Consider the following 27,281-nt stretch of genomic DNA (forward strand, 5'->3'; position numbering starts at 1 on the left):
TGTCATCTCAACGAGACCAGATAGAAACCAAAACAGCTCACCTTATGGCTCTGGATGGAAAAGTTCAAGCCAATATGGTCTTTAAAACTTCTAGTTAGAGTTCAGAAGACGATAAATGACTGAGCTGTCCATACAGCCGCGAATGGGGTTTATTGAGTTTGCAGTCAAAGTGAGCTCTGTCCCCCTCACACGAAGCTTTGCTGAAAAATCACAGTTTGAATTCCTGAAGCCCCTGGTTGTCCTGGGGCTCTTCTCAGTGCTGGAGTAAACTTGATGAAAATGTTGTGATGGTACATCCGCTCTCTGCTTTTCAGTGCCAGCATAACATAGTAACAAATTTCAAACTGTTCGCTATTTAGCTCCGTGCTAAGCGCCTTGTAATTTTAACAACTCAGATAGTCCTTAAGAGAGTGAGGATTTAGTCACAATATTGTTGGTCTGTGTGACAAATTTTAATGGAGAAAAGGTTACATTTGCATATTCTCCAGTTCCATTAACATTTCTAAAGTGAAGCCCAGTAAGAAATGAGAGTTATGAGCTGGGCTTCTGTAGAAAATTGTAGATGGTTCTTTCTCATCTTCTCTTCTTCGTCCAGCTTGATATGTGCTGTATAAGCCTAATAGAACAATTACCATCTGGTTAATAAAATAAGCTAAATGAATTCTTTACTAATCACCTTCCCGTAGCATGGGCTTACCTGTATTCATCTCAGCCATCCACTGTCTTTAGGTGACACTTCTGATTTTAATTTATAGGTATTCTATAGATTTTGATTTAACTTGAACAAAGAATATAATTTTAGGAGGCTGCTGTTATAAGAAAAAGGACTGTGATATCTGAATGTTGCACATTGAGGCGGTTTACAATCATGCAATGAAAGGAAATGAAATTAAAGAGAAAAACGGGCTCCCTGTGTTTTCATCCAGAATTGTTTTCTACTATGATCATTTAGCCAAAGAATATTCAATAGTTTGTCCATTATCAGCAATCACTTAAGTATGTTTTGTAGCAAATGTGTTACTGTACCATATGCCCTTCTGAAAATGTGTGCCTGCCTAAGATTTTATGTAAACTTATTAGATACTTAACATACATTCAAGCGAATGCATTATCTTTCCAATAAAAACTAAGCCAGTGCAGAAGGAATCCTATTCCATATTGCCTTCAGTGGCTGTAAGGAAGCACCAGCATGCTTGAAGGTTTGCTTGACAACCTCTACCAGTTGTGATAAAGAAGAGATAAAGAGAACAGGTTAGAATCTACGGGGAAACTTTTAACCTTTGTCTGCTCCATCTCTGTCCCATTTTTCATGGCTCCTCTTCTCAGATGACAGCACTGACCTGGCATCAATAGGATATATGCTTCTGAGTTGTTTTTGCTGGAGTGGAGTGGTTGTTGCTAAGCTGTCTCGTTTCTCTTCCACCCTGTCCTTCGGATAAATAGCACCCTTATGTGACTCACGGGGTCAGGTTTTTATCTGTGGTCTCAGAGGTTGCTTTTTTACTTCTTTGTTAAAAATTGGCTCCCTGCTACAGGAATGGAGTCCATACATCCGACCCTGTTAGCTCCGTGCTCTGACCAGTTGAGCTGATTGATTTCATAGAAGAATGCTCATTTGCATAATGGTACAATTGACTTGGTACTTTAGAGTGGATTTAAGTATCCTACGGCATGTTTCTTAAAGTTAAATAAACAACCAGCTTCGTGGAGTAGCTCGGATGTAAACAGGAGGGTACAAGAGAAGAATGTACAATGCATAAAATTTATTAACACTGTTTAAATAAACCTAACTCTTTAAATGTATAATTTTCTTTTATAAAGCCTTCTTGTTACTCTGCTTTCATCCCCAGAGAGTCATTTGGGGAACCTATTTTTAAAGAAGAGACTATGACAATAATAATCATAGTCATAAAAATAATAAAGATGGCATTAACTGCTTTCATGACATTTTAGATTGGACCCATCACGCTAAATTTTCTCTTGTCTGATAATTTAACTAAATGCTATACCTGAATAAGACTGTAGAAATAATATATTGGAAAATAAATGTGAACTTATAAATAATCCACTGAAGCCCCATGAAAAATGTCTGTATTAATAAAAGCATGTGCCAATTTAAGTTGTTTTTTTCACAATCTTCATAAATATGTAACATCAGTTGATATATTTAAGATTATGTATGTATCTGTGGACATACCTATATTCGTATGTATACACATACGTATATTTACAAACCATTTACTCAAGGGAATCTTTTCAAATCCTTTTTTAAGTAGGTACACGTGTAGAAAAACCACAGTAATCACTTGTGAAACATTCCCACTTACATTCTCAAGAACTCCTAAATGAGTTAACCATACATCAAGAGTGTTGCAGGATTTCTCTCTCATGTTCTCCCGCCTTCCTTCCTTTTGTTCAGAGAATTTGGATGGAGAGACCCGGAACTGCCAGAAGTGATCCAGATGTTGCAACATCAGTTTCCTTCGGTCCAGTCTAATGCGGCGGCCTACTTACAGCACCTCTGCTTTGGAGACAATAAAATTAAAGCCGAGGTGAGTACCACTTGGATTCCCAAATGACTGGTGTCAGATTCATCATCGCTTAGGTGTCTATAGAGTGATGTCAAAAGGGGAAAGAAATGTGAAAATTAAAGTTACATTATCAAAATTTAGATCCATACTTAGGACTGGAGCAGAGCACTTCTCATCTAATTATTTGGCATGCTTATGCATACATTCTTCTTTTTCATTATTATTTGAATACTGAGAGAATAGAGGATCAAGGATGTATGTTAGTATCAACAGAGACAAGATTATCAGCAGCTGTACTTTTGGTGTGATTTGTCTTTTTCTTCCTAATTCCATCTCTGGAGTCTTCTCTGCTACTAAATCCTAAAGAAGAACAAAGCATCTTTTGTTGTCTCCTCAGATTGCAGTAAGATTACTACATCAGTATATGGTATCATCTTCCTGGAAAACTCATTGGTAAAATGGGAACTTTAGGCAGTAAACCAGCTTTGTGTCGTAACCAAGCATTCTGAGCCATTTACAAAGGTACCGATGGATAGAATACAGATAGATGTGTTCCATTAAAGAGGTTATTGTCTGTGTCCATCATGTAAACAATGGTTAACATGCTCTGTGTTTTTGGAACAGTTTAAAGTGCATAAGTTGTGGTGTGTGATATTTCTGGAAAATCACAGCGGTCAGCACAGCTAACTCTGATTTCCTTAGACAAGGGGCAAGCATTTGCATGTGAGCAGCTGAGTAATCAAATTTTTAAAAAAGATTTTATAAGCTATAAAGAGTCATCTCCATAGCATGTAAGCAATTTTGAGGATGAGTCTAAATTAGTTTAAGAGTGGAAAGAAGAGATCTGAAGATATAATTGCAATTTATTATAGATTTTGCTTGCTTGCAGGGGTATGTATATGGCCTAGCAGCTTTTCATCTTTTTTTTTTTTTCTGTCACTCTTCCACTGGAACTACAAAGGACTTGACCCATGCTTGTTCTTACCAGAAAAGTCTTTGTGGAATGAACACAGGGCACTGATTCTCAACCAGACGTGATTTTGCTTCCCAAGGGACAGTTGGCAACATCTGGAGACATCTTTGGTTGTCAGAACTGGAGAAGGTTGTGGTGGTGCCATTAGCATCTGGTTGGCAGCAGTCAAGGTGTTACCGATCTCAGATTTGGCTGCTCGCCACTCAAAAAACAATACTCGAGAGGCAGGTGTTGGTAGGAAAGGAAAGTTTGCTTTATTCAGGAGGATGGCAGCCTGGGGAGAAGGCAGACTCATGTTCCAGAACCAACTCGCAACTGCCCATCAGGGGCCAAGAGCCTTTAAAGGGGAGTTTCAGCAGGGCACAGGCAGAGGAGGGGCTCCTGCAGAACAGCACAGCCAGCTCCAACAAGAATCTTGAAATTATTGGTCACGTGTCATCTTGATTGTCTTAAGTACAGTTCATCTTCAGTTCTGGGGTCGGGTTGTTCCCGTTTCCTTGAGGCCAGGGCTCGGAATTGTGCAAGATGGAGCAGCTTATGTCATGGCTACAGTCTGGTCACCGTGAAGTTAACTTCTTCCACCCGGTGGGGGTTTCAGAGTCTGTAAAACAGCTCAAAGGATATGACTCAGAATATTATCTCCAGCCCTTGAAGAGGAACTAAAGGCCCTTGACTTTTATTTAATGGTTAAATTATTATTATTTTGTCTTGCTTGACTGTTTCCCTTTCTTTCTACATCTTCTCATTTCTCTGATCAAATTTATAAATTGATCGAATTTATATGTTTTTCTATAAAGAAGAGGTAGACGGAGAACATGGAGTGTCTGTCCTGGGAAGGCCCCATAGGGTCGGGCTCAGTTACAAGGGACACTGAAGAATGTTCTGGAATGTGCAGGGCAGCCTCCACAACAAAGAATTATCTGGTCTCAAATGTCAGTAGTGCCAAGGCTGAGATCAAAGAAGTAATTGTCCATCTCAGATAAATTTAAAATGTCAAAAAGTACTATTAAAATGATCTAAGATTAAATTAAATTTACGTGGCCCCTGTCTCAAATGGCAGTTATCTTAATCATTCTCTGCCTTTAGTCGAAAACAAAATAGCCACTCATACTGAAGGACAGATTCCTGATTAAGGGAACACATGCCATCACTTTTTGAAGATGACGACTTTGAGGGTTTCTCTAAAGGCCATGAGAGCATTTCATTCCATTACTGGCTTCAAGTCCATTCGGAGGTGTTACGGTGCCCCGGCAACAGCAGGACGGACTCCCGCCCAAAATTTGGTCCTGATGTCAAGACTGAGGACACTCCCCACGCCCCAGGAGGGTGTGGATGGAGAGGCGGTTGAGTCTGCTCTGGGAGTGAGCAGGGTGGCTCCCTCGCAGGACTGCATGTGGCAGAGAGCGCAGGACAGGACGACTCGGCATTTTGCAGTGGTTACGTGCTGCACCGGGGTCCGCTTCTATGAAGACAGGGACTCGCGTGGGTTGAACCTCCTCTCCTCCTGGTGCCAAAGGAGGAGGCATCTGAGCTCTGCTGTCCGCTTGCTCAGATGTGGACAGAGGGGAGAGATGGAGGGTGAGGCTTAAAAGCTGTCCGAAACCAAACATCAAACAGTGCCGTCATGTAGTCAGGTGGTGCAGACGTCATGGCCGGGGCAGGTTCAAAGTCACTGGTCTAACTGCCTCTGTCGGCGTGATCTGGGACTGGCCTTGAAGCCTCTTCATGGCACATGACTATGGACTCGTGTGGTCACATTTGGAGTGTCCCCTGTGGCAGACAAGAGGTGGTGTGAGGAAGGGGGACCAGCACACACATCAGGGTCGTTGGAGGGGTGCCTCCCGTGCCACTCCCCTGTTCACCCTCTGTGTCTCCTGGAACAAGCTGATTGTGCTTCAGGCCTCTTCTCTAATGTTTAAAACGAGATGCGGATCCGTCCACTGTAGTCTCTGTAGGAACCGGATGGCTTAACGTCCGCACACTGCTAAGTGGTGATATATTCATTTGTTCATGTTTTTATTTGATCAGGAACACAGTTAAGACACTTATGCTACTATTTTATCTATGTATATATGTTTATGTCTGTGTGTGTACGTGGAGTCATTTTTAAATTCTGCTGTGGGTGCCCCCAGGGTTGCCTGTATCACCTCTCACTGCTTGGAGATTCTCCCAACAGCTGGTCCTTAGAGCTGAGGCTCGGATGGAAGTCGTCCCTCTGCTCCAGACACTGGCAGGCCCTCATGAGAACGTTTCCCCAGTCCCTGGGAGGCTAGGATGGCGGACGTGGACGGAAAGGGCGCTGTAGGTCACAGCCTGATATCCAGTTGAGGGAATGGGATCAGAGTTCGTGAAAGTTAGCCAAAGGAACAGGGCAATGCGAAAGGCCTAAATAAATACAGAGGGAGCCTGGAGGCTCCCTTCCTCTCTCCTGCAGGCACACAGGGAGCGCACACACGTGTTCATAGGCACAGGCGCGCGCACACATAACCCCCCCCCCCAGCGTGTATCCTCCGACAGGCATTTTGCATGGACCTATCCTCTTCTCTCATCCTAGCCCAAGCCCAAGCCATTGGTAACGGCTCTCCCATTGTGACGGATGGCTGTCTGTCGTGTTCTCGTATATAGGCATTGATTTCTGTAATTACCTGTTGTCCAAATACTAATCTTGCAGGCTCCAGACTTTCTAAATTTACTCAGCCTTCTCGTCTTTCTCTTGCGTTTTATTGAATTGATTTAGCCCTTCAGTCCACAATTCATTATTGGTATTGACTTTGCCCGCACAATGGATAGGCCATTGAGCAAAAGGCAGAATTAAATCTTCTATATGTGGAGAGTCAGAAATCACGCCTTTCTCATTCCTTATTACAGTGCCTTGTACAGTTTTCATATAATGAAGCCAAGAAATTCAGTTTTGTTCAAAATGATGCCAGACCTTATAAGTACAGAGTTGAGAAGGCGCTTCCATAAGTCAGCAGACGGAAGCCAGCTCCCTAACTTTTGCTCCTGGTCTAGTGAACTTGGATTTGAGCTGGTTCCCTGGTTCCCTCCAAGTAGGGAGGTGGAGCTGAGGGGAGAGGGATGGACGTGGCCAGTTCAGCAACCGCCAGGGACTGAGAAGCCTTCAGTCCCCTGGGGGCCCTGACCCAGGCCAGGACATTCAGTTATGAATGCTTTGAGGACCAGCAAGTGTCCAGAGACTGGGATGGGAGGGTATCACGCAAACAAGAGTTCAGAGCCAGACTGAGACGAGATCTGAAGAAAAGCAGTTGAGGGCAAATTAGAGAGGATGGGGAAGGAAAAAGCATTAGGAGGGGTCTGGGTGTTGCAGCAAACATACCAACTGCAGCTCATTTTCATGGGCTGATGAGTAGCTGATATGTGGGGGGGGTGTCCCCCTGATTTAAAGGGCAGACATGTGATTGCCGTGGATGGATGTCAGTAATATTGGAACCACGTCTGCCATCCACGCTGTCTCCTAAATTGTCTGGAATGTCACAATGCAGTGAGCTTTAGATAATCTAGGTCGTTTTTAGGCATGAAAACCGGCTCGTGTGTGTGTACTGTAGGTGCTGTAGGTGAGGAGGTGCCGCAGTGTTGCTGACTTTTAAATATTTTTTCAAAAATCCTTTTTTCATTCTTTCCAGAAACTCCTCCTCAGTTAAGAATATTATGAGCCTCTCATTGATTTGAGGATAATACTAAGAGTCTTTCGTGAGTTGTAATGATTTGGGGTTATTTATGCTCCTCCCTCCTGTGTTTCCCCCCATTTCTTCTCATGCACAGAATAGGCATGAGGTGGGCACCCCACGTTCACCCCTGGACAGTCATACCCAAACAGGGACATGTGTATGCATGGGGGCACTACAAGGTGGTGCTCAAAGCAGTATGTTGTCTAGAGATAAAAAAAGTACTTACATGTTTTCAGTTGACAAGAAGTGAATATTTTAACATTTTAAACTGTTTGAATACTTTATTTCATTATAAATTAGTAAATTAAATTTAATAAACATTTTCATTAATTTAATAAAATTAAATTTTAAAAATTTAAATAATTTTTAAAATTTAAATAATTTTTAAAATGTTATTTTTAAAATATAAGACTATTCACTTAAATAGTGTGCCTTTTTCAAAGCTCAAACTTTATTATAGGATGTTACACGTGAGAATGACTTACAGTCACATTCCTGTGATGAGTGAGTGGCTGGGGGCCACCACTAATTTATTTTAGGTTTCGGCCTGAAGGCCTCTGTGTATATGAAAAATTGTCTTCAGCTATCAGATACGTAACCAGAGCATTTGAAGATCCGATACAGTAAATGGGTACAGTTTGAAGATAAGAACAATTTCTCTAGGAAATCAGCACTGATTTTATTTTGCTAACTCCCAACAAAATTCTTCCCAATTGCCATCACCCTGTCTCCAATAAAACACTTCTTGGTTTTAAAGAAATGAAATTTCCAGTTCTAGGGGAAAGAAGAGTTTATTGACAGGAGGAGAATCAAATATTAATAACATATACCTCCTACCTTTAAGGACTCCACAACCCCCTGGACGGGCAGTATTTAAACAGGGCAGTTTAACACCATGTGCTAAGCTCCGTGGAAAAGCAGAGCCCCAGCCTGCGAGAGTGTTTACAAAATGCGTTAAACTCAGCCTTGTGGAGTCAGAGAAACCCTCCTGCTTCCTGCAGTGAAGAGAACACTGAATTTTAAATTAACAGTTGCCAGAAAAATGTAGCCTGAGTCATACTCCCTTAGACTTGATGGAATAGGGCTTAGGCTTATGGACATCAGTCCTTTGGAGTTTGTGTGTGTTTGGGGAGGGAGCGTGTATGTGATCATGTCCACATGGCTTCAGTAAATGTGTACCGTTTACACTAGTTTTTTTCCCCAATAGCATTACCTTTCCTTAGTGACATTAACTAGAACATAGAAATTGACTTCTGTGTATAAAAATATGCATACTGCCCCCTCCCCCATGATTTTTATTTTATTCAGACTGATTTATAGCATTTCATAGGTTATAAAAAAAAATTCAGACTTGTTCCTGTCTACTACACTTAAAGTGCTTCATAATTTCTGTTTTATTCTTGGCTCTTTCTACCTCATAGAGTTCAAGAGAAGGTGTTATCCATCTTTTCAGCTGATTACTTTTGAATCAGTTCTTCTCTTCCCTTCGTCATAAATTGTTCCACAGTTTTTTGAAAAAGAGCCCTTACTAGTTTCTGGATGTCAGTAAATGGTACACCCCTGAGCCAGCATCACAGCTTTGGAGCCAGGCTGCCTGCCTTTGAGCCCCAGCTCTCTCCTGCTTTCTAGCTGTGTGATCTTGGGCAAGTTTCTCTACCTCTCTGAGCCTCAGTCTCCCAGGCTGTCAAATGAATCCAGACCACTGCAGAGAGAATGCACATAGACAGCCAGCCAGGGTAAGTGGGTTAAGAAATGTGGATTATTGTTAGTGTATGTGGAAAATATAAATTAAGGAACGCTCTCCCTAACAGTTAATTGAAAAGCTGATCTCGTAGTGTTATAGGCAGGATGTGTGTCTGTATTCTGCTTTCCTGGTATTGTTCGTGATTCACATGTTGAAATCTATTATCAGCATGAGTGCACATTGAAAGCCTCCGGTGTGTGGCTTCATGCTGAGCCACTGTTGAAACAGGTAGATTCAACCACTGCCTGGGGGAGGTTAGACTCAAAGAACTGTTGGCACGTGCCCACATAAAAGAACACACAGACAGGTTCCCATGCTTAATACATTGACGTCAGGGACTAATGAGTATTTTCATTCCACAGAAATTCATTGATCAGCTCTAAGGTCCAGGCTCTGTTCTTGGCCCAGTGATACAGCAGTGAACAAACTCGACCCAGATGAGTGGTGGGGAGGCGACAGTAAACAGATAAGACCTAGATCTGTCGTATGTCAGATGGTGATACTGGCCACAAGGAAAACTTAGCACCCTGATGAGGGTAGACAGTGGTGGGCGTGGGGACAGGAATCGACTGCTAGTTCACATCCGACGGTCAGGAAAGTCGTCTCTGAGCAACAGCGTTTGAGCGGAGCCCGAAGGCAGTGGGCGAGAGAAGCGTGGAGTTAGTGTCTGAGGCTCGGCTCCCGTGCACAGGACACACGAGGCAGGGCTGTGCTTGTTTGTGTCCAGGACTGCGGGAACAAAGCACCACACACGGGACGTGGCTTAAAACAACTGCAATTGATTCTCCTCAGTTCTAGAGGCCAAGAGTCCCAGATCAAGGTGTCAGCAGGGCCAGGCTCCCTCCGAGACTCTCGTAGGATGACTCCTGGCCTCTTCCTGGCTTCCAGTGTGGACCTCAACCCTTGGTGTACCTTGGCTAATCGGTGCATCTCTCTGATTTCTCCCTCTGACATCACATACCTTTCTCCCGACATGTCTCTGTTGCTGTCTCTTCCCCTCTTATAGGACGCCCGCCGTGCTGGATGAGGGCCCACCCGAGTGGGCCTGATGATAATTAGATTATATCGGCAAAGATCCTGTTTGCAAGTAAGCTGACTTTCAGAGATACCTGCGGTTAGGATTTCAGTGTAACTTTGAGGGGCACAATTCAACCCATAATAATGACTAACAAGGAGTGTGGCCAGAACCAAGCAGGGAGAGAGTGAGACCAGAGAGGTGAGTGACAGGGATGGGCTGCATCTGCTGTGCAGGCCAGGGTCCTTGCCTTCAGGGAAGAGAAGTCTGGGGTCTGCTTTTTGGCAGGGTGGTTTGGAAAGGAGCCTGCTTCAAGAAGGAGTACTCAGGGAGATTTTGGAATCTCTTATGTGGTCAAAGGAGAGGGTAGCTGGTGATATGAAGAAACAGGAGAGGCACGAAGGAGACCATCAGTGGATAAATGAAGTGGGCGGGGTTGTCCCAGAAAATGCAGCAATGCGCCCCTCTGAGAAGCAGCCAGAAAAGGAAGGGAGGTCAGCTCAGGCCGCCGCTGGTGGTGAGCTGAGTGATGGAGGAAGTGGGATGAAAACGGTGGCTGCTGGATCTGAGGGAAGTGCGGGTAGGTTGTCAGAGGACACAGACGATCTGGAAGGACTGATGTAAAGGAGAAGACTGAGAAACGAGAGACTCTCGGGACGTGGGAGAGGGGAGGGGATCTGACTGGAACCTTCCAGGACGACCCCGTGGAGAAGCGGCCAGGAGCCCAGAGGCAGAGGAGGGAGCGCGAGGAGTCGGAACAGCTGACATCAGGTGCCAGTTAGGTCCCCGTAAAGAAACGGAAGGAAGGCAGGGACCTGAACCAGCAGAGCTGTGAGACCTTGTTTTATTCTGGAGGGTCAGCACATCATACTCAGAGACTGAAATCGTCTTTGCCAGCCATTTATTTAACGCAGGTGCACCGCAGGATCTGTAGTAATTTCACAAGCTAGTAGCATAGAGAGTGATGCCTCTTAATGAACCAAGCAAGTGACAGAGCGACCACACTAGTGTTCCAGGCAAGGAGAGGTGACAGAAATAAACTCGAGATGAAGCTGAGGTGGACCTTTTACATGAGTTTGGTTTCTCAGGAAAGCCAGCTTCACCAAAGGGGATCTTGCTTCCAGCTGCCAACACAAAACCCAAGTCCCTTGTTGCTAAGGCCTGTTGCTAGGGAACAAAGGCCCTGGCGCGGGCGGCAGGCCAGCCTGCTCCCAGGGTCATCACTCCAGGTACCCCCGCACGGCTGGGACCCCTGCCTCCGGGGAGGGCATTGCCAGGAGAGGAGCAGTGTCCCTTCTCCTCCAGAGGCTGCTGCACGTGTCAACACCACTGCCGGCCCAGAACAGCCTGGCCACGGCGGGAGCAGGTGTCTCCAGACCTTCGGAGAGCTAGATCCGCAAAGGGTGGGTCTGCCCAGACCGAAACCCTCAGGATATTCGTCACCAACTCTCGGTGTTTATAGCCCAAATGTCCACTTGCTGTATTTGCTTCTTCACATGGTCTTGTCAGTAAGCACCCAGCGTGGCCCCTTGGCACCGGAGCCGCTAAGTGCTTATCAAGGACAACAGACGAGATGATGGCATCTTGACATTAAAATAGCTTCGCCTAAGTCATCAACAGACGGGTTTGAGATCGTATCACGCCGGTACACAACAGACCTGTTTCCAAAACGGTCTGTGGTCTCGTCGCTTTTAAATTCCATCGGGGCAGCGGGAGGAAGAGTAGCCAGCGTGACCAGGGCCGGGAGTCCTGGTCGGAGGAGGGAGGTGGGTTCTGGGTCTTGGGGAGGAGTTGGCTCTAAGGCTTTTCAGGGAGCACAACCTTTATGGACACGGGGGGAATGTGATATGCGATTCACGCTGACCTCCATCGAAGCCAGAAGCTAAAACTGAATGAATGAAGAAAATGGCCTGATATATTTATATACATTTTTTGCTTCTGTGAAGGCTTGGTCCTCCACACATGAAAGGGGGTGGAAGAGGCAGACTGGAGAGTTATTGGGCCGGTACTTCCAGCCGACAGGGCCATGAGTCATCCTCAGCGGAGGAGGTAATGAGTAGGCTGTATTGCTAACAGGCTGGGACAGAATTACAGCCAAAGACGGCGGGTCTGACTCCGCTGGGGTATCCATCAGCCCGGCAGCTGCACTCCTGGAGGGGAAGTCAGAGTCATGGCTTTTGGAATTTGGAGAAAGGAGCAGAGAAAAAAAAGGATCTAGAGACACCAGACAGTGGTAACTTGGTGGCCTTTTTCACATAAAGGTTACACTGGTGACACTGTCCCTCCCTGCCCCCAAGTCTCTTTCTTTTACATTCTGCTCTGCCCCTCTCTGCCCCACTGCCTCCATCTCCTGCTCCCTTTAGCCCTTCCCTCTCCTTTCCTTCATCACCCTGGCCTGTCGTGGTGCCCATGAAGCTTCCAGAGGCTTGTCCTGGCCTTGGTGCCTTTCCCCAGGTGCCAAAGAGACCGAGGGCTCCTCTGGCAGAGGCCTCTCCTCCCCAGAGTCAGTGGGGATCAGACATCAGTGTGACCACCTGTGTGACATTGACAAGTAGGTGCTTCCCCCGTCCCCAGAGGTCACTGAACGGGGACTCCAGCAGATACGGCTCCCCACGAGGAAGCGGGTTGGTCCTTACCAGAACCGAGGTCAAACAGGGCCCAGATCTTGATGGAAGACTTGTCTGGAAACCTTGGTGGCTGGGTGGCCTCTTCCGTTGAGAAGCTTAACAGGAGAACTGGAAGAGAGAAGGAAGCCATGCAGGGGAAAGAATGGTCCTATGGACCAGAACAGCCCATAGTTTGTAAGTGGCTGTGAAAATGGAGGACTGGCATCACCATCAGCCCAGTTTCCGAGCTGGTGACTTGCCTTGTGCCACCAGAGCACAGGGGAGCGGTAGCAGAGAGGTAAGACCTGATGGCAAGGACCGTGTTCCCTCACGGTTCCTTCCCTTCAGGAAAGATGGACCACAGCAGGAGAGACAAGGCCAGCGGTGTCGGGATGTAGTATGTTCCTGCAGGACTGTGGGCGTTTCTGGATGAGCAGGATGGGATCTGAAGATGCAGAGTGAGACCGTCTACGTGGGGCAGCAGAGAGCTACAGCCACCTGGCTGCACCGCCTCCCCAGCCATGGCCACCCTGGTGGAGACCAACATCAGAGACAGCCTCGGGACTGCCTCTGTGCGAGGGAACACGTCCTCCCCCTGCCACTGACAGCAGAAGAGAAGGAGCAAGGAGGGAGGAGTAGGGGGGAAGAGCACCAGGGGCTGGAGGTCATGGTCCAGCCTGACCCCGGAGGGTGGGATGTTGGAGGACGGGCAGGGCACTGGGACTGAAGTTATAGAACCGTCAGGAGTCCGCCTTTGCAGCTGGAACAAGGCCATCTTAATAACCAAAATTGGCAGTGTGAAGCAGTCAGGCTGATGCTGCGTTGAAGTGGAGCCAGCCTGCAGCAAGAGTCCTGATTAGAACCACCAAGTACAGAAGGTTCTCTTTGCAAGACACCGGTGAGTCAGAGAGCAGTCTGCAAAACTGGGTCAGGGCTCGGGGACAATGACGTAGCAGGTGTTTTTCTAGTCTTTGAAGTTTCCTTGCTGGGTTACTTTCACTTTATTTCTTCTTTGGACCACGCTCTCCTTCTATTTTAATGAGTTATCTTTTTTATCAGCCCGCTGCCTGAATTGGTGTGTGTTCTTTCTGATAATTAACAAAAGAAACAGATGACCTGTGTAAATGTCAGTCTGTTACATTTGCATCACAGGTAGAGGACCCCAATCTATCTTAGTGATTCCTCACCAGGCTTTTTTTTTCTCTTGGCACATTTCCTATGTCGTATTTTAGAAAAGAAGACCTCTACCTGAAGAGCGAACCCCTTATTCAGGGACACAGTCCAACTTCACATCCACCCTGAATTTCCTCAGCTGGCATTAAAGATATTTTTTGCCTTTGACTTTTAAGAGAGATGGCAGGAAAAAACCTGGCTTCTGTCCTTCTGCAAACACTTTGCTTCTTATTGCTGCCGATTCACCACCAGTAGACTTTGAGTGAGAGACCTCTAAATCATTGAACCAAGAAAGAGGTCTCTTGTTTATCTGTCATCCTTTTGATTTTTCCCTTTCCAAACAGTCTCTAGGTTTTCCTGGCACAGAGAACTAGGGACAACATTTTACCAAATTACGGGCTGAAACAGCACAAGGAGCGTCCACATCACATTAGGCTCACACATGCCTTAGGACACTCACTTCTCCCTTTTGTGATTTCATTGCAGTTCTGTGCTCTCCTGTATTTCCATGACCTGTTTCATTAATCCACTCTAAGTAAATGATCTTGCTCTCATCTCTTTTGAGCCTCTGATCACTTCACCAAGATTGTTGTTCCATTTCACTCTACATCCAGTGGCAGACCTCCTCACCCTGATGGAACTTGCAAATTCATTAATGGCCCCGCTTTCTGCGTGCTGGTGTGCGCCATCCTGGAAGTGCGGAAAACACCACCAGAGCCAGATACCGTGGAGGACAAGAGCCTGTCTGACTTATTTTCGGTGTATGTGGGTTTCTAGCTCGCATTTCAGTTTCTCAGAATCAGATTCTTATTGGAAGAAATGTATCTTTATACCCAGACTATCCTGGAGGTGTTTTTTCACACGTCTTCCTTATTAGGTGCACTTCATTATTACAAGTGTTTTTTAAGTGTTTTGAGGAAAGCTGTAGGTGATCATTACTTGATGACTGTTCATGCTTGGTAGCCCCAGTGCACTTTTTAACCAAACCCATAATGTAAGTGAAAGAAAAAAAATCTCTTTTGTCAAGAGCTCTTCAAAATTCAAATTTCTCTTCTGCATTTACAATCCTTCTTCATTAATTTGCCTCTTGAATTAAAGTAAAACACTGAGTAGACATTAACTCTTTTGTTATTAGCATTTAATTTTACATATGGAACGATTTCTGCGTTTCCTTTGGCTGCCTTCAGTTTCCAAAGATTGTTTGAAGGAAAGAATCCTACAGCTGAGATGTATTTACCCTGCGAACGGTGGTATATAAGGAGAGCAGCCTCCCCAGGACAGCTCACAAGAGCCTCATTAACCCCAAATGTCCCTGAGCTATAGCAGTGGGTGAAACTGCAGCAGTGGGTGAGTAAGACTGTAATATCCGGTCTCTTTGCATTTCCGGGGAGAGGCCAAAAGTATTCCAGGAACCTACCTCCAACACTCTGCTTAGAATGCAGGTTCCCCGTACCTTCCTTGTGCATTTTGGGGCAGGAGTGGAGTCATCCCTGCTACAAACCACAGGCGATGGGATCTGCTGTCGGGGGCAGGGGCTCCCGGAAAAGAGAGACACTTGAAAGGGAGCGAGGAAACAGTCACCGTGTCATTTTGGGAAGGGTGTATAAGTTTTGAGACTCCATTGTGTGCACTGAATGAAGGGAGGCTGGGAATGAGGGTTAGAAATCAGATTCTAGGAGGCTGGAAAATAAAAAGATGCGTGAAGTGGGAGGTCCTCTCTGCGTTACCCTTAGATCCCAGTGAACCTCCCCAGACCTCCCCGATTCCCTGACACCTCCTCCATTTCATTCTGCTTTAACTACTGTCTCTTCTGTTGCCACCACCTCTATGTATAGCATTTAAGCCAGTTTCTCCCCTTCCTGGTCCACTAGTGGAGAAAAGGGTTCTCTTTCTGGGCATCCCCTATTCTTTTATATATAATGCAAATACTCTCAATTTTGATGTTTTATATAGATTTTACCGCCTTCACAGGCGATGGGGAAGCATACCAGGAATAAAATATTTCCCCCTTAAATATCCCCCTTCTATTTTTCTCTTGCACCTCGGTGACACAAATAACGTCACATATGAATGGTAAACTGGTGACTTGCACATTTGGCAGAATGCTTCCCTCAGATTGTCTCCTAGAGTTCTCCTTTCAAGATGGAACTGGTCTGGGGACTCCTGGTGAGAAGCAGGGTGGAGCTGAGGAGGCGGGGTGAGAACCGGGTCCCCTGTTAGCAGGCTACAATAACTCCACGCTGTTCTAAGAGATACTGAAATCAGATCACAAGAGAAAGAACTCTCTATCAACAGAGATGCTGAAATGTCATCAGAGTTCTTTCAGTAAAAGATGTGCCTGAATACATGTTTCACGGGATATTTCCTCTTTCTGCTGATAAAGATACTCCAGAGTCACCCCTTTCCCCACCAGAGACACCCCCGGTGATTTCCGTTGGTCACCTAGAAGGTATCTCTGTTCAGAAACATGCCTGTCAGCTATGGGATGAGAGGCACCATTTCCTTCCTCCCTTGCTGCTGTTGGCTGCACAGAGAGGGTACCTGATGCCCACAGGAGGCAATGATGGTGATTACAAGCAAGCCGTCCTTGACTGCTATCATTATACCGATGGCTCGTTCCTGGTTTGGCCTGCCAAGCACTTCTGACTCCCTCCATCAGTGTATTTTGCCAACCCGCTGCCCTTGCCAGGCAGTGTTGCCCCTTCTAGTGGGAACCACCATGTCCTTGTGTCAACCGTCACCCCTGCCATGCATCTGGTAGATCTTTCAAAGTCTAGAAACGTCAAAGTGGTGAGAATGCCTCTGTACCACTCCTGACTTAGTGTTTCTGTTTCTTATATGGACTGGGAAAGCAGCAAGATAAAGCAGATGTCACCTGTTTTACTTATAGCCTCCGCATTTTGTACAGTCCATATCAGACTCCAAAAGAGGCTGATTGAGCCAAGAGTTAAAAACCAGGCTCTACCCAGAATTATCCTTCTTCCTAAATATTACGGCTCTGCTACTGAATCCAACTGCCGAGCTCCCCTTTCTCGCAATTCCTCCTGCAGATGAATTTCTGGAATCTTGCCCCCCAAGCTTGTTTGGCATGTCCAGATAGGTCTAACAAACAGTAACTACACCATTTAGGTTCAAACTCCTTGTCTTGGTCTCTAATTTGCAGAGAAACTTGGCTGTACAAAGCAGGAGACCGCCTTGTCTCTAGTGGCTGGTGACTGTTCCCAAGGGCCCCCAGTCTGTCAGTTTCTCACGGGAACACGCAGCACTGTTAACATCAGTCATGTAAATTGGTGTGCAAAGTGGGTTGGATACCCAGACTCTAGACTTTGTTAAGATGGTTTGAGGCGGACCTATGAAAACTGAAAGAGATGGAAATGATTCTGTAATACCATCTTGGTGTCCAGAGCATTCTTAGTATGAAACCATACGACTTTGCATCTATAAAGGAAAGAAACTATTTCAGGGGAATATGACCATCATCTCCTTGATTCTGGGTGATTTGCAACCTTATATTGTATAGAAAATATAATCCAAACAAAGGGTTGCTTCCACTGGGTCTTACCAAGCAAGCAGAGATATCTGAGGCATTTAACAGGAATATAAAGTCTGACACACAAAAAATGTAAAAACTGAACTTGGCACGCCAATATCTGTGTTGTAGGTGGGTGGGGCAGAACTTACTCTGAGTAGAACGTTCTCTTCAAAGAGTAATGTCTCATTTAGTCTGATCTGTCATTATTAGGCGTGTCCAGGGAGCCATGGACATGGGACTGTAGAGATTTGGGGGGGAAAGAACTGGGACGTTTTCACAAAGAATATAGGCAAGGATTCAGGTAAAAATTATTACCAGGGGTATTAAGACATCATGAACCAAAGACTAGTAGCCTCCAGTGGGTATTGGTGATATCAGGGTTTAAGTAGAAAGAGAATTAATCAGAGGTGGTGGTTAGGCAGCCTAATGCTTTTGCCTCTAATCCGAGGCCATGTCCCTCTGAACTGAGTAAAACACATGGTAGATGAGGCTTACCCCAAAGGGCACAATAATCTTTATTACCTCCAACCCCATCATTACCCCTAAAGAGTGGCAGTATGAACAGATGAAGCCAACTTGGATTGATCTGTGACCATGCCCCAAACCGAATAAGAACAAATATCTTTTCAGCTCAAATAATGGATGGTATAGTGATTTGGGGAGCCCTTTCTGAGAGGAACCCCATATTTCTTAATTTTAGAATTAGTTGAAGATGTCCAAGAGGAAGGTAGGGCACTCTTGCCTGACTTACCATGAAAGGTAAAGGTGGATTCTGTGTTTAAGCTGGTGCAAACAGCCGTGGAAAGGCTAGACAAAAATGGGGCAGCGCCGCCTAGGACAGACTAGATTTGGGAGGTGTTTGTATGGTCACTAAAGGAAGAAATGGAAAACCAGTTGTCCGAGGACACTGCCTCTAGGTTATATATTAGTTTCCTTTGGCTGCTAGAGCAAACTGCTGCATGGAATGGGGTGGGGTTATTCTTGTGATGTTCCCAGCAGGAGAGTTGAGGCCACATACTGGGGCTTGTTTGATTAGCAGGAGACTGGGAAGCCATATTTTCTGGACTTAATCAATGTAATTTTAGCTGGCCATTATACTGAAGAATTAAAGGTTGTTTGGAAAGAGAATGGAAAGGTAGCTGTTCAAAAACAAAGAGTAATTTTTTATACCCACTGGCCCAGACACATGCAGACCACAGTGAGTTTAAGCTCCCATAACACATGAGGGAAACGAGTATAGTAAAAATGGTGCCATAAGCCGGTTGTGATTATATAAACTGAGAGCCCCTTGGCCAACCAAGGTCCAGCATTCTCGAAACTAAAACAAAATAGATTTCCTAGGGAGGTGCTGGCAATATCTGTATTAACAAAGGAGGTGGTAGAGACTGGTCCCCTGGCTCCCAGCACCTCCTCATACAAAAGACTTGTTGGACCAAAGCAGTCAGCTTTTCTAGGTTGACTTTATAGATTAACAGGGTCTAAATAGAGTGTTCTCCTCAGGGCTCTGACAGTATCCAATATGATTCAACTTAATGAGGAAACTCAATGGGCACCAGGGATTTCAGTGCTACCATTGATCTGGAAAATTCTTCCCCCATCCAATTCCAATTTCAGAGAAAAAGCCAATCTTGATTTGCCTTTACCCGAGAGACGAAGCAGTCTGTTGTAACAGGTCTCACACAAAGAAACGTTAATTCCCTTACCCGTGGCCCAGATTCCTGTGAAGGAACTCACTCTCACTGATGATAAAAGATACTCTGATATATGACTTTGATGATGTAATGATTATCAAGCCGATAAAAGAGCAGGTGGACAGACTTGAAACGAGGGTGGACTCATGACAAGGTGAGACTGGCTTGAAAATTCTGCAGAATTAGAAGGGGTGACTCAACAGGGAATATTTGAAGAATCAGGGATATTTCTCAATTGATGAAAGAGGTTCCCCTGATGCCACCCTGAAATGAAATAGAAACGTAATCCTGCATAGAACTCCCTGGGTCCTGGAGAAACCATATTGCATTTCAGGATATTATCAAGTCCCATTAGAAAAAAGGGGGAAAAAGAAAAAGAAAAAGAAGAGAGTAGCTTTTGAAGATGGTCCCAACAGTAGAAATTCCCAGGGTCTTCAATGGGTAATATTATCAAGCATAACTTTGGATGCCTGAGATCCAAGCTGCTTTACTCAAACAGGGACAAATACCCACAAATACCAATGAGATTAGAATTTATGGCAAAATCCAGTAGGGGCAGCAGAAAGGCAACCTTAAGGTTTTGAACATACTGACTGCCACATTTCACCATTAGACATTTACTTTGTGAAAGATGATCAGCGGCTGAGTGCTGGACGCTAGTAGAGATGTCTTGCATCTCCAAAGGACATTTGAGGCCTGAAATTCCTGTTAAGCCTTGAAGAATGTCAGAAAAAAATGACATAAGAAGGGGTCTGTCCAAAAACTCTCTGATTAAGTGCGAGGATTTGCACAAAAACTTCTATGTTTGGTTATACCAGAGGAATCCACTAGATACATGAACAGGTTGTCTCAGAACCCGGGTTCCCTGCTTCATCTCTTTTGATGCTTCATCCCCTTCTGTAGAGAAATCGTAGGCCCAGACCAGGCCTCCTTACCAGAATAAGTCCAGCAAGAACAGGACTTGCCGACAAGAGCACTAAAACGATGGAGGTTGGGGGGTGGGGGGCACTCTTTGGGAAGGCTGCCTCCTTCCAAACTAGCTTTCCAAAAACTTGATATTCAGGACAACAACCAAAATCAAAACTCCAGGTCTTGTCTTCCAGTTGGCCGGGTTGTATTCTTCTGAGTGACCATCTGAAAAGATACTAGTTATAGTGAGTCATTCATCACTCGTATGGACAGGGTCTACCATCCAGTGTGCAGTCTGCCCCATTAGGAAGATTTTTTTCTGTCTCCCCTCCTTGAAGTTATCTGAGAAGAGAATCATGTAACACAGACGGGTGGACAGGGGCCAGTGAGTTAGCCATTGAGTCAAGAAATTGGGCAAAGAGCAACGCCCTGTCCTTGGTACTTCTGTATACAGAGCAGATACACAGAGAGCTAGGAGGTTGCCTTGGTCCTACCAGACTTCAATTGGTCCAGGCGATCTAGGCCAGCAGCCAGAGAACAAGCCCTGGAGGTTAGGCAGGAGGGGATCTCTGGGTCCTGACTAAGGAGACAGTGACTTGGGCGTTGGAAACGAATGGACAGGCAGCCCTGTGCTTCCCACACGTGGGCTCATGGAAGCAGTGAGGCCTGGAGGGAGAGCGCCTGGTGACCAAGCCATAGGTGGACACTAGATTGAGTCTCCCTGTGTATGGGCTTCCTATGGCTGCTGTAATAAATTACCTCAAACTCTGTGCCTTAAAACAACATAAATGTATTGTGTCACAGCTCTGGAGCTCAGAAGGCCACCATTGGTCTCCCTGGGCTTAAAGCCAGGGCTGTGCTTCTCTCTGGAGGCTCTAGGGGACAATCTTTTTTCTTACCTTTTCGAGTTTCTAGGGGTTTCCATATGCCTTGGTTTATGACCCCTTCGATCTTCAAAACCAGTGGTGGCTGGGTGAGTCTTTCTCATGCTGCCATCTCTGGGATTCTGCCCTTCTGTCTCCCTCCTCCACATGGAAAAGGGCTTCATGAAGACATCGGACCCACCCAGAAAACCCAGGATAGACTCTTTATTGTAAAGTCAGCCAATCAGCAGCCTTAATCGCATCTGCACCCTGAATTCCCCTGTGCCCTGTAATGTACATGCTTACAGGTGTCAGGGGTTAGGAGACAGGCATCTCTGGGATGGGCTGGGGGCATGATTCTGTCCACACAACCTGATAGAGCAAGGAAGCCCTGGGCAGCCACACCTCTGACTGAAGGAGGCCACGTGACCGCCTGCTCCTGGAGCTCTCCACCTGCAGATAAGGTTCTGGATTCTTCCCACTGACAAAGCATTTTCCCTTGGCTCGTTTGGCTTTACCATGTCAGTCTGTTCCATCTTGACGGCCCAAGGTCTCGAAAGCAAGAGCGTTGGTCAGATGTCGGGCCAGTTCCCATTCTTGTCATGAAAATTCCCTTTGGAAAACTTTAAAGTAAATTATTATTTCTTTAATTTTGTCATTCACATTTGCCAGTTCTCCTACCCTGTAAACATGGGTATCCGTATTAATAAGTATCTCACAGTTTTTCATATTATCTCTCAGAGTTTCCAAAGCTAACATTTTCCCCTTCTTGCTAGCCTTCCAGGCTCTAGATTTAATTTTTCTGCAATAACCACCCTAAGAAATGAATCAATAGATGATAATTTGCTTTGCAATGTAGATTTTTCCATTTTAGTGTCTTAAACCCTGAAAAGTGACAGCAGAATGAGAAAATTTTGAATTATGAATAATCTTCCTTATTGTTTGACTTTTCTAGGTCTCTTTACCATTTAGCACAAGTTCATCTAATGGAAATTGGATATTTAACCATGGGCCTGAGTACTACACTATTTCGCATGCTTTTATATATTTTTTGCATTAAAGAAAACGATGTCTGCATATCTATAATTAGCTAATATATTCAGCATCGGCTCCTATAAACAAGATGCAGGTGTATGTAGGGCAGAAGTGTTTTATACATAATGTCGGCTTTTAACTTGTGGGTAAAAGTACTCTCACTTCATGAAATGAAAAGATAAAGTTATAAGAGAAACAATTTTTTAACGTGCATAGCCTTTGCTGGACCAGCGTCATGTTCACGGTGGTATCATGTTCTGAAGTTCTGAGATCTCTTCTTAGGCGCCAGAAGTCTTTGTCTGTAATTACCAACTTGCTTGGCATCTGACATTTCTCCTGAAGGATAGATTATGAAAGTTGGCTTTATTTCAAAATTTCAAAGTTCATCCTCAAAACTATGTATGTGTATGTAAGACTGAAACAGTATGCTGCACACCAGAAATTGACACAGTCTTGTAAACTGACTATACTTCAATTACAAAAAGGGTGCAAAAAATATAATAATATGGATTTCCTGCTGTGTGCCAGGTACTCCTCTCAGCCCTGGGGATTCAGTATTCAGTAAACCAGGTACGACCTCTGCTCTCATGGTCTGAAATCCCTCTGGGTGGGAGTGGGGCAGAAAATCAAACATATATATGAAATATATCAGGTGGTAAATGGGAGCGGAGGAGAAATCCAGAGAAAGGTTGTGGTCTGGAAGAGGAGGGGACGGGATGTGGGGTGAATGTGCTATTTTGGGTGGTTTATCAGGTCAAGTGGATTCTGACTACTGTACATGCAGAATTTTAAAACAAAACAAAATTCTTGCCTAAGCCCCTGCTTCATTGTTAGTGCTCCAAATCTACCAGCCTGTTAAAAATCAAGGACAACCATCTCTTTCCTTCTAGTCTGGGGGAAAAAATGTATGCAATAACACACACGTTTGTAAATTCTTAAAGAATTTAAAATGCAAACCAAGGCTTTTATGTATCCAGTAACTTTTAAATGCAGAATTAGATAAGGAAACTTTTTTTCACCTGGCATTTTATATGTTGAAGGTTTTTAAAAACAGTATTGATAAACTATGCAGAGAGTTAAAGTCTGAAAACAGAGCAAAATCAGAGCATTTTGTTATTTATAATTGGGGTTCCAGTCGTTTAATCTGACACACTCCAGGGCTGAAGATCTTTAAACTGAAATTATTCCTGTAAAGAAATAACCATCTTTTCAATCTCTGTGGCTATTTATTGGAAGGTAAAATACCTATTTCGGCAGGTCTTCGGAACCCACAAGCAGTGGGGTGTAAGAGCAAGAAAAAATGGATGCTACAGAATTTAAATTGGAATAAAATAATGGAAGGAGCTGAATGAATCCCATTGTGGCAAAGAAAAGGAAAGGAGATATTTCTGAATTGCCGCCCCTTTTAGATACATCCCTACAGGCAGCCCTCAGAGATACTGCGGGTTCAGTTCCAGACCGCCGCAGTAAATCGTGCCTCGAAGTAAAGCAAGTCACACAATCGTTTTTGGTTTCCCAGTGAGGATAAAAGTTATGTTTACACTATACTATAGTCTATTAAGTGTGCCATAGCATTATACCTAAAAAAAATGTACATACCTTAGTTAGAAAAAGACTTTATTGCTAAACAATGCTAACCATCATGTGAGCCTTCAGCTAGTCATAATCTTGTTTCAACAGTAACATCAGAGATCGCTGATCACAAGTCGCCATTACAAGTATAGTAATAATGAAAAAGTTTGAAATATTGTGAGAATTACCAAAATGTGGTGCAGACATAGAATGGGCAAATGCTGTTGGAAAAATGGCACTGATAAACCTGCTTGACACAGGGTTGCCATAAACCTTCAATTTGTGGGAAAAAAAAGAGCAAGGTCTGTGAATTGCAGTAAAGCAAAGTACAATAAAGGGAGGGATGTTTATACATATATGCTTATTTGTACATGCATTTATTGTATATTATTATATGTGTGCAAAATGATAGTATGTATGCATATAAAATTATAGACGTGGGTGCGATTTAGCACCACTAACTTACTAAAAGTACTAGGACAGTTGTGGTGCTGTCAGCATTTTTGCAATAACCATCCACAGGATGCCTAGAATAATGTCTCTTTCTTCATTAAGGCTGACACACGGGTTTAGGATGCACCGCATTGCACTTGATGGGATTTCTTAGTACATAATTTTTTAAATTTCAGAGGTCACAGATGCCGCAAACACGTGTGTTTTCTTATTATGCCAAGATCCAAGTGTCATATAAGTGTTCTGCTTGGGCTGATGGACCACATGAAGAGTGTATAACATTTCATCAGCTGAGCAGTATCATGGAATAACTCGTATTTCCAGTTGCCATGTTGCAAACAGATTTCCCTGGTAACAGCTTTCTTCGTGTTCAAGAGAAACATGTGAGGAGGTGAAGCTGACATGGTCCAGTTTGTGGATTCTCAAAAGAGCTGGTCACAGTGGCTGAACCCGACAGACGTCAGTGGGGAGCCCCAGGAGCTCTGAGTGATAGAACTTAGGGCTTTGCCTTTTGCTCAGCTTCTGGGATCCCCTGCAGCCTCCACTTTGACTTGGGGGGCAGAGCTAAGTGGAGAAATACCAAACGGGTGTCTCCAGTTACTTTGCTGGGCTCAGAGCACAGAGTTATCAAAAGAAGAAAATCGAAGTTAATTTAAATAAATGACCGAGAAGTGTGGGAAGCCCCACCTGCATGTGATACTCTTTATAAATTCCAAGAAGCCAGAAAAATGGTTGGAAAATGTTTCCAGTCTAGGATATACTTCTGCACGACACACACTACACACAGGTGCTGTCTGTCTGGTTAATTCTCTTGCCTGATTGTCGCAACTTCCTATATCATTCCTCTGCTCAAAAAAGCAGGGGTGGGTCTCCACGTGCTAGCACCTCACATCTTCCTTGTTCATGTGGTTTTCTGTTCCATCCCCAGCCTGGTCTCTTGCTGGCATCCACAGCTGTCCCTGTGTCCCACCTGTGGAAGGTGCTCTGTGCCAGCAGGTGCCCCTCTCCATGCGCCTCCCATCCCCTCCAGCTTCCCACTGCTGATCCCTCTTGAGAGCCATCCTCCATGTGAGCTGCAGGAATTGGGCACTGTTGGCCAGAGGAGCTTTCTGAAAGCATACCATTCCCTTACATTCTGTGTTTTTTCTTTAAAATCCCACAAATCTTATATAGTACTCCATAAAGTGTCCAAGTCTGATTATATAATAATAATAATAATAATAATAATAATAATAATAATAATAATAATAATAAATAATAATTCCCCCAGTCTTCAGGTAAATATAAGGGCCAAGAATATGAACCGCCATGATGCCTACTCTTTCCCCCAACTCTACTATCCATGTCCCCTACTTTAAAAAGCACAGACTTCCCCAGACATGTTAGAATTTAACCATGTTCTACGCTGTATGGTTCACCAGTTTCAAACACCTTAAAGTCAACTCTGCCGTCGTTTCTTCCAGGAGTAGTTCCCCCACTCCCCAAGGAGGCTGGTTTCATGCCCATCCTGTGGGCTTCAGAAAACCTTGTTTGTTCCTCTATATTTTTCTTTTATTTAATCCATGGGATCCTTAAGAATCACAGAGCAGTGCCTAGGAAACGTCAGTTGAACTGAGCAAAACTAAAATTCTTTTCTCAGCAAATGTTTAGTGCAGTGAATATTGCCTATTACTCTCACAAGGGAGCGTGTGAGCAGATTTATCTTCAGAACATGTTGGTAACTTCATCGCCTAAAATAGAAAAAAGAAAAAAGACGTATGCATGTCGGCTGAAATAAAATGTACAACGTAAAAGTTGGGAGTTATGTTTTATTCGGCAGACTTTCTGAGGACTCAGCCCGGGATGGCAGCCTCTCAGATCACTCTGCGGGGCTGCTCTGAAGAGGTAGGGGAGGAGCCAGGATGTACAGGAGTTTTTACAACAAAGACCAGGTAGTCAGAACATTAAAAGATTACTGTTTATTAAAGAAAACCAGACATCTCAACTTAAAGGATTTAGCGCTTTTCTAAGTGTGGGAAGGTGCAAAGGTCTGGGCTCATGAAATGACTCCTTCGATCTGCGCCTAGCTGACTAGGGCCAGTGTCCCGTTCTTTCCCATCCTGAGCTCCCCCAGGCGGCACCACTGCCGGTGACAGCAGAGGCCAGCTGCCTCCTTGTCTGCATCCTGAGTTCCCTCCGTTCACTGTTGGGGGCGGCGGTAGCAGCTGATGACTTGATGGCCGCAGCATCCTTTGCTTACTGATACGGCTGGCAGTATTTTTCATTCACATGCATAATAAGAAAACAATTAAGCAAATTTTACATTCCATCCAATTTTTATGGATATTAACAGAAGTCTTACCTGACAAAGTTTAAATTTTTTAAAATTTAGACATTTAACTTAAATAAAATGAATGCATAGAAAAGTTTTCTCTCCACATCTGTCAACTCCTTTGGGTGGAATATATTAGGTTCTCTTTAATATTCGTTATTTGTTATAACCATAGGCTACCTAAGATACGAAACAATTTCTCTATTATTGCTATGTCTGTATTTAGCATAATTTTATATTTTAGAAGGATGTTATTTTCCATTTGGCAGTAATAAAAGAATTGCAATTTTTAAAATGTGTGCTTTCACACTGCCAATGAAACAGAAATTTAAATGAGAGGCTGTGTCTTTCATAAACACTGTGCCATCTGTCAGTCAACCAAAAACTACCACGGTGATGATTATCAACACGCTTGTTTCTTAAAAATAAAAGGCCAAAACCCTTAGTCACTAGTGATTCCTTTCTTCCCATCAGACCCCGTATTTTCCATCCTGCCTGCAAAACAGATGTGGAATTTGACTATTTCTTAGCACTTGCGTGCCCATCAATCCGATCAAAAGCTACCAGGTTGCTCACACTGGGACAATCTGGGCAGCCCCTAACTGGCATCCGTCATCTAGCCTTTGGGCCCCTACATTCTGTTCCCCATGGGACATGTACAGCCATCTTTAAAACAGCATGTTAGGTCAACTCTCATTCCCATCTTCGGAGTAAACCCAATGCCCTCAGCGAAGCCAAAAGCCCCCAGGACCAGGCCTGCACAATCCTGTCGTCACCCCATCTCATCTCGCCTTCACTGTGCCCCAGCCACGCTGGCCTCCTTGCCCTTCCTCGGGCCCCTCCATCACTCCCTCATGTGCTTGGTCTCTGCTCAGATGTTCCCTGATCATGGTATCCTGACCAGCCCCGTGCAGCACCTTCCTGAATGCTCTGTCCTCTTTTCCTAACTTCTCATTTCTTCTCTGTGGTTCTTACCACCAGGGAAGATCTGGATATTGAGGGGCTTAACACTGGTACAATTTGATGAATCCTCTTTAAGGATCAAAGTTATAGTTAGAAAATTGCTCGGTCCTCCTTCAGGTAAAGCTGCCTCTCTTCCTCTCTGTTGAAATGATCGTATTAGCTTCTTTGCTGGTTTCTTTACCTAATTTCTGTAAGGGAAGGGCTTGGTCCATCTCCCCCAC

General features: G+C 44.5%; 1 protein-coding gene across 3 annotated transcripts in view; it reads left to right on the forward strand.

The window, feature by feature from the left end:
* CTNND2 (catenin delta 2) overlaps positions 1-27,281 on the forward strand; it is an 875,933-nt gene that overhangs the window by 628,244 nt on the left and 220,408 nt on the right. For all 3 annotated transcript variants that reach the window (XM_015251739.3, XM_072958848.1, XM_015251743.3), the window contains one exon: positions 2,420-2,552. In XM_015251739.3, the coding sequence (XP_015107225.2) occupies positions 2,420-2,552 (133 nt within the window). The remainder of the gene's footprint in view (positions 1-2,419; positions 2,553-27,281) is intronic.

Source organism: Vicugna pacos, chromosome 3 (genome assembly GCF_048564905.1).
Source record: "Vicugna pacos chromosome 3, VicPac4, whole genome shotgun sequence".
NCBI lineage: Eukaryota > Metazoa > Chordata > Mammalia > Artiodactyla > Camelidae > Vicugna > Vicugna pacos.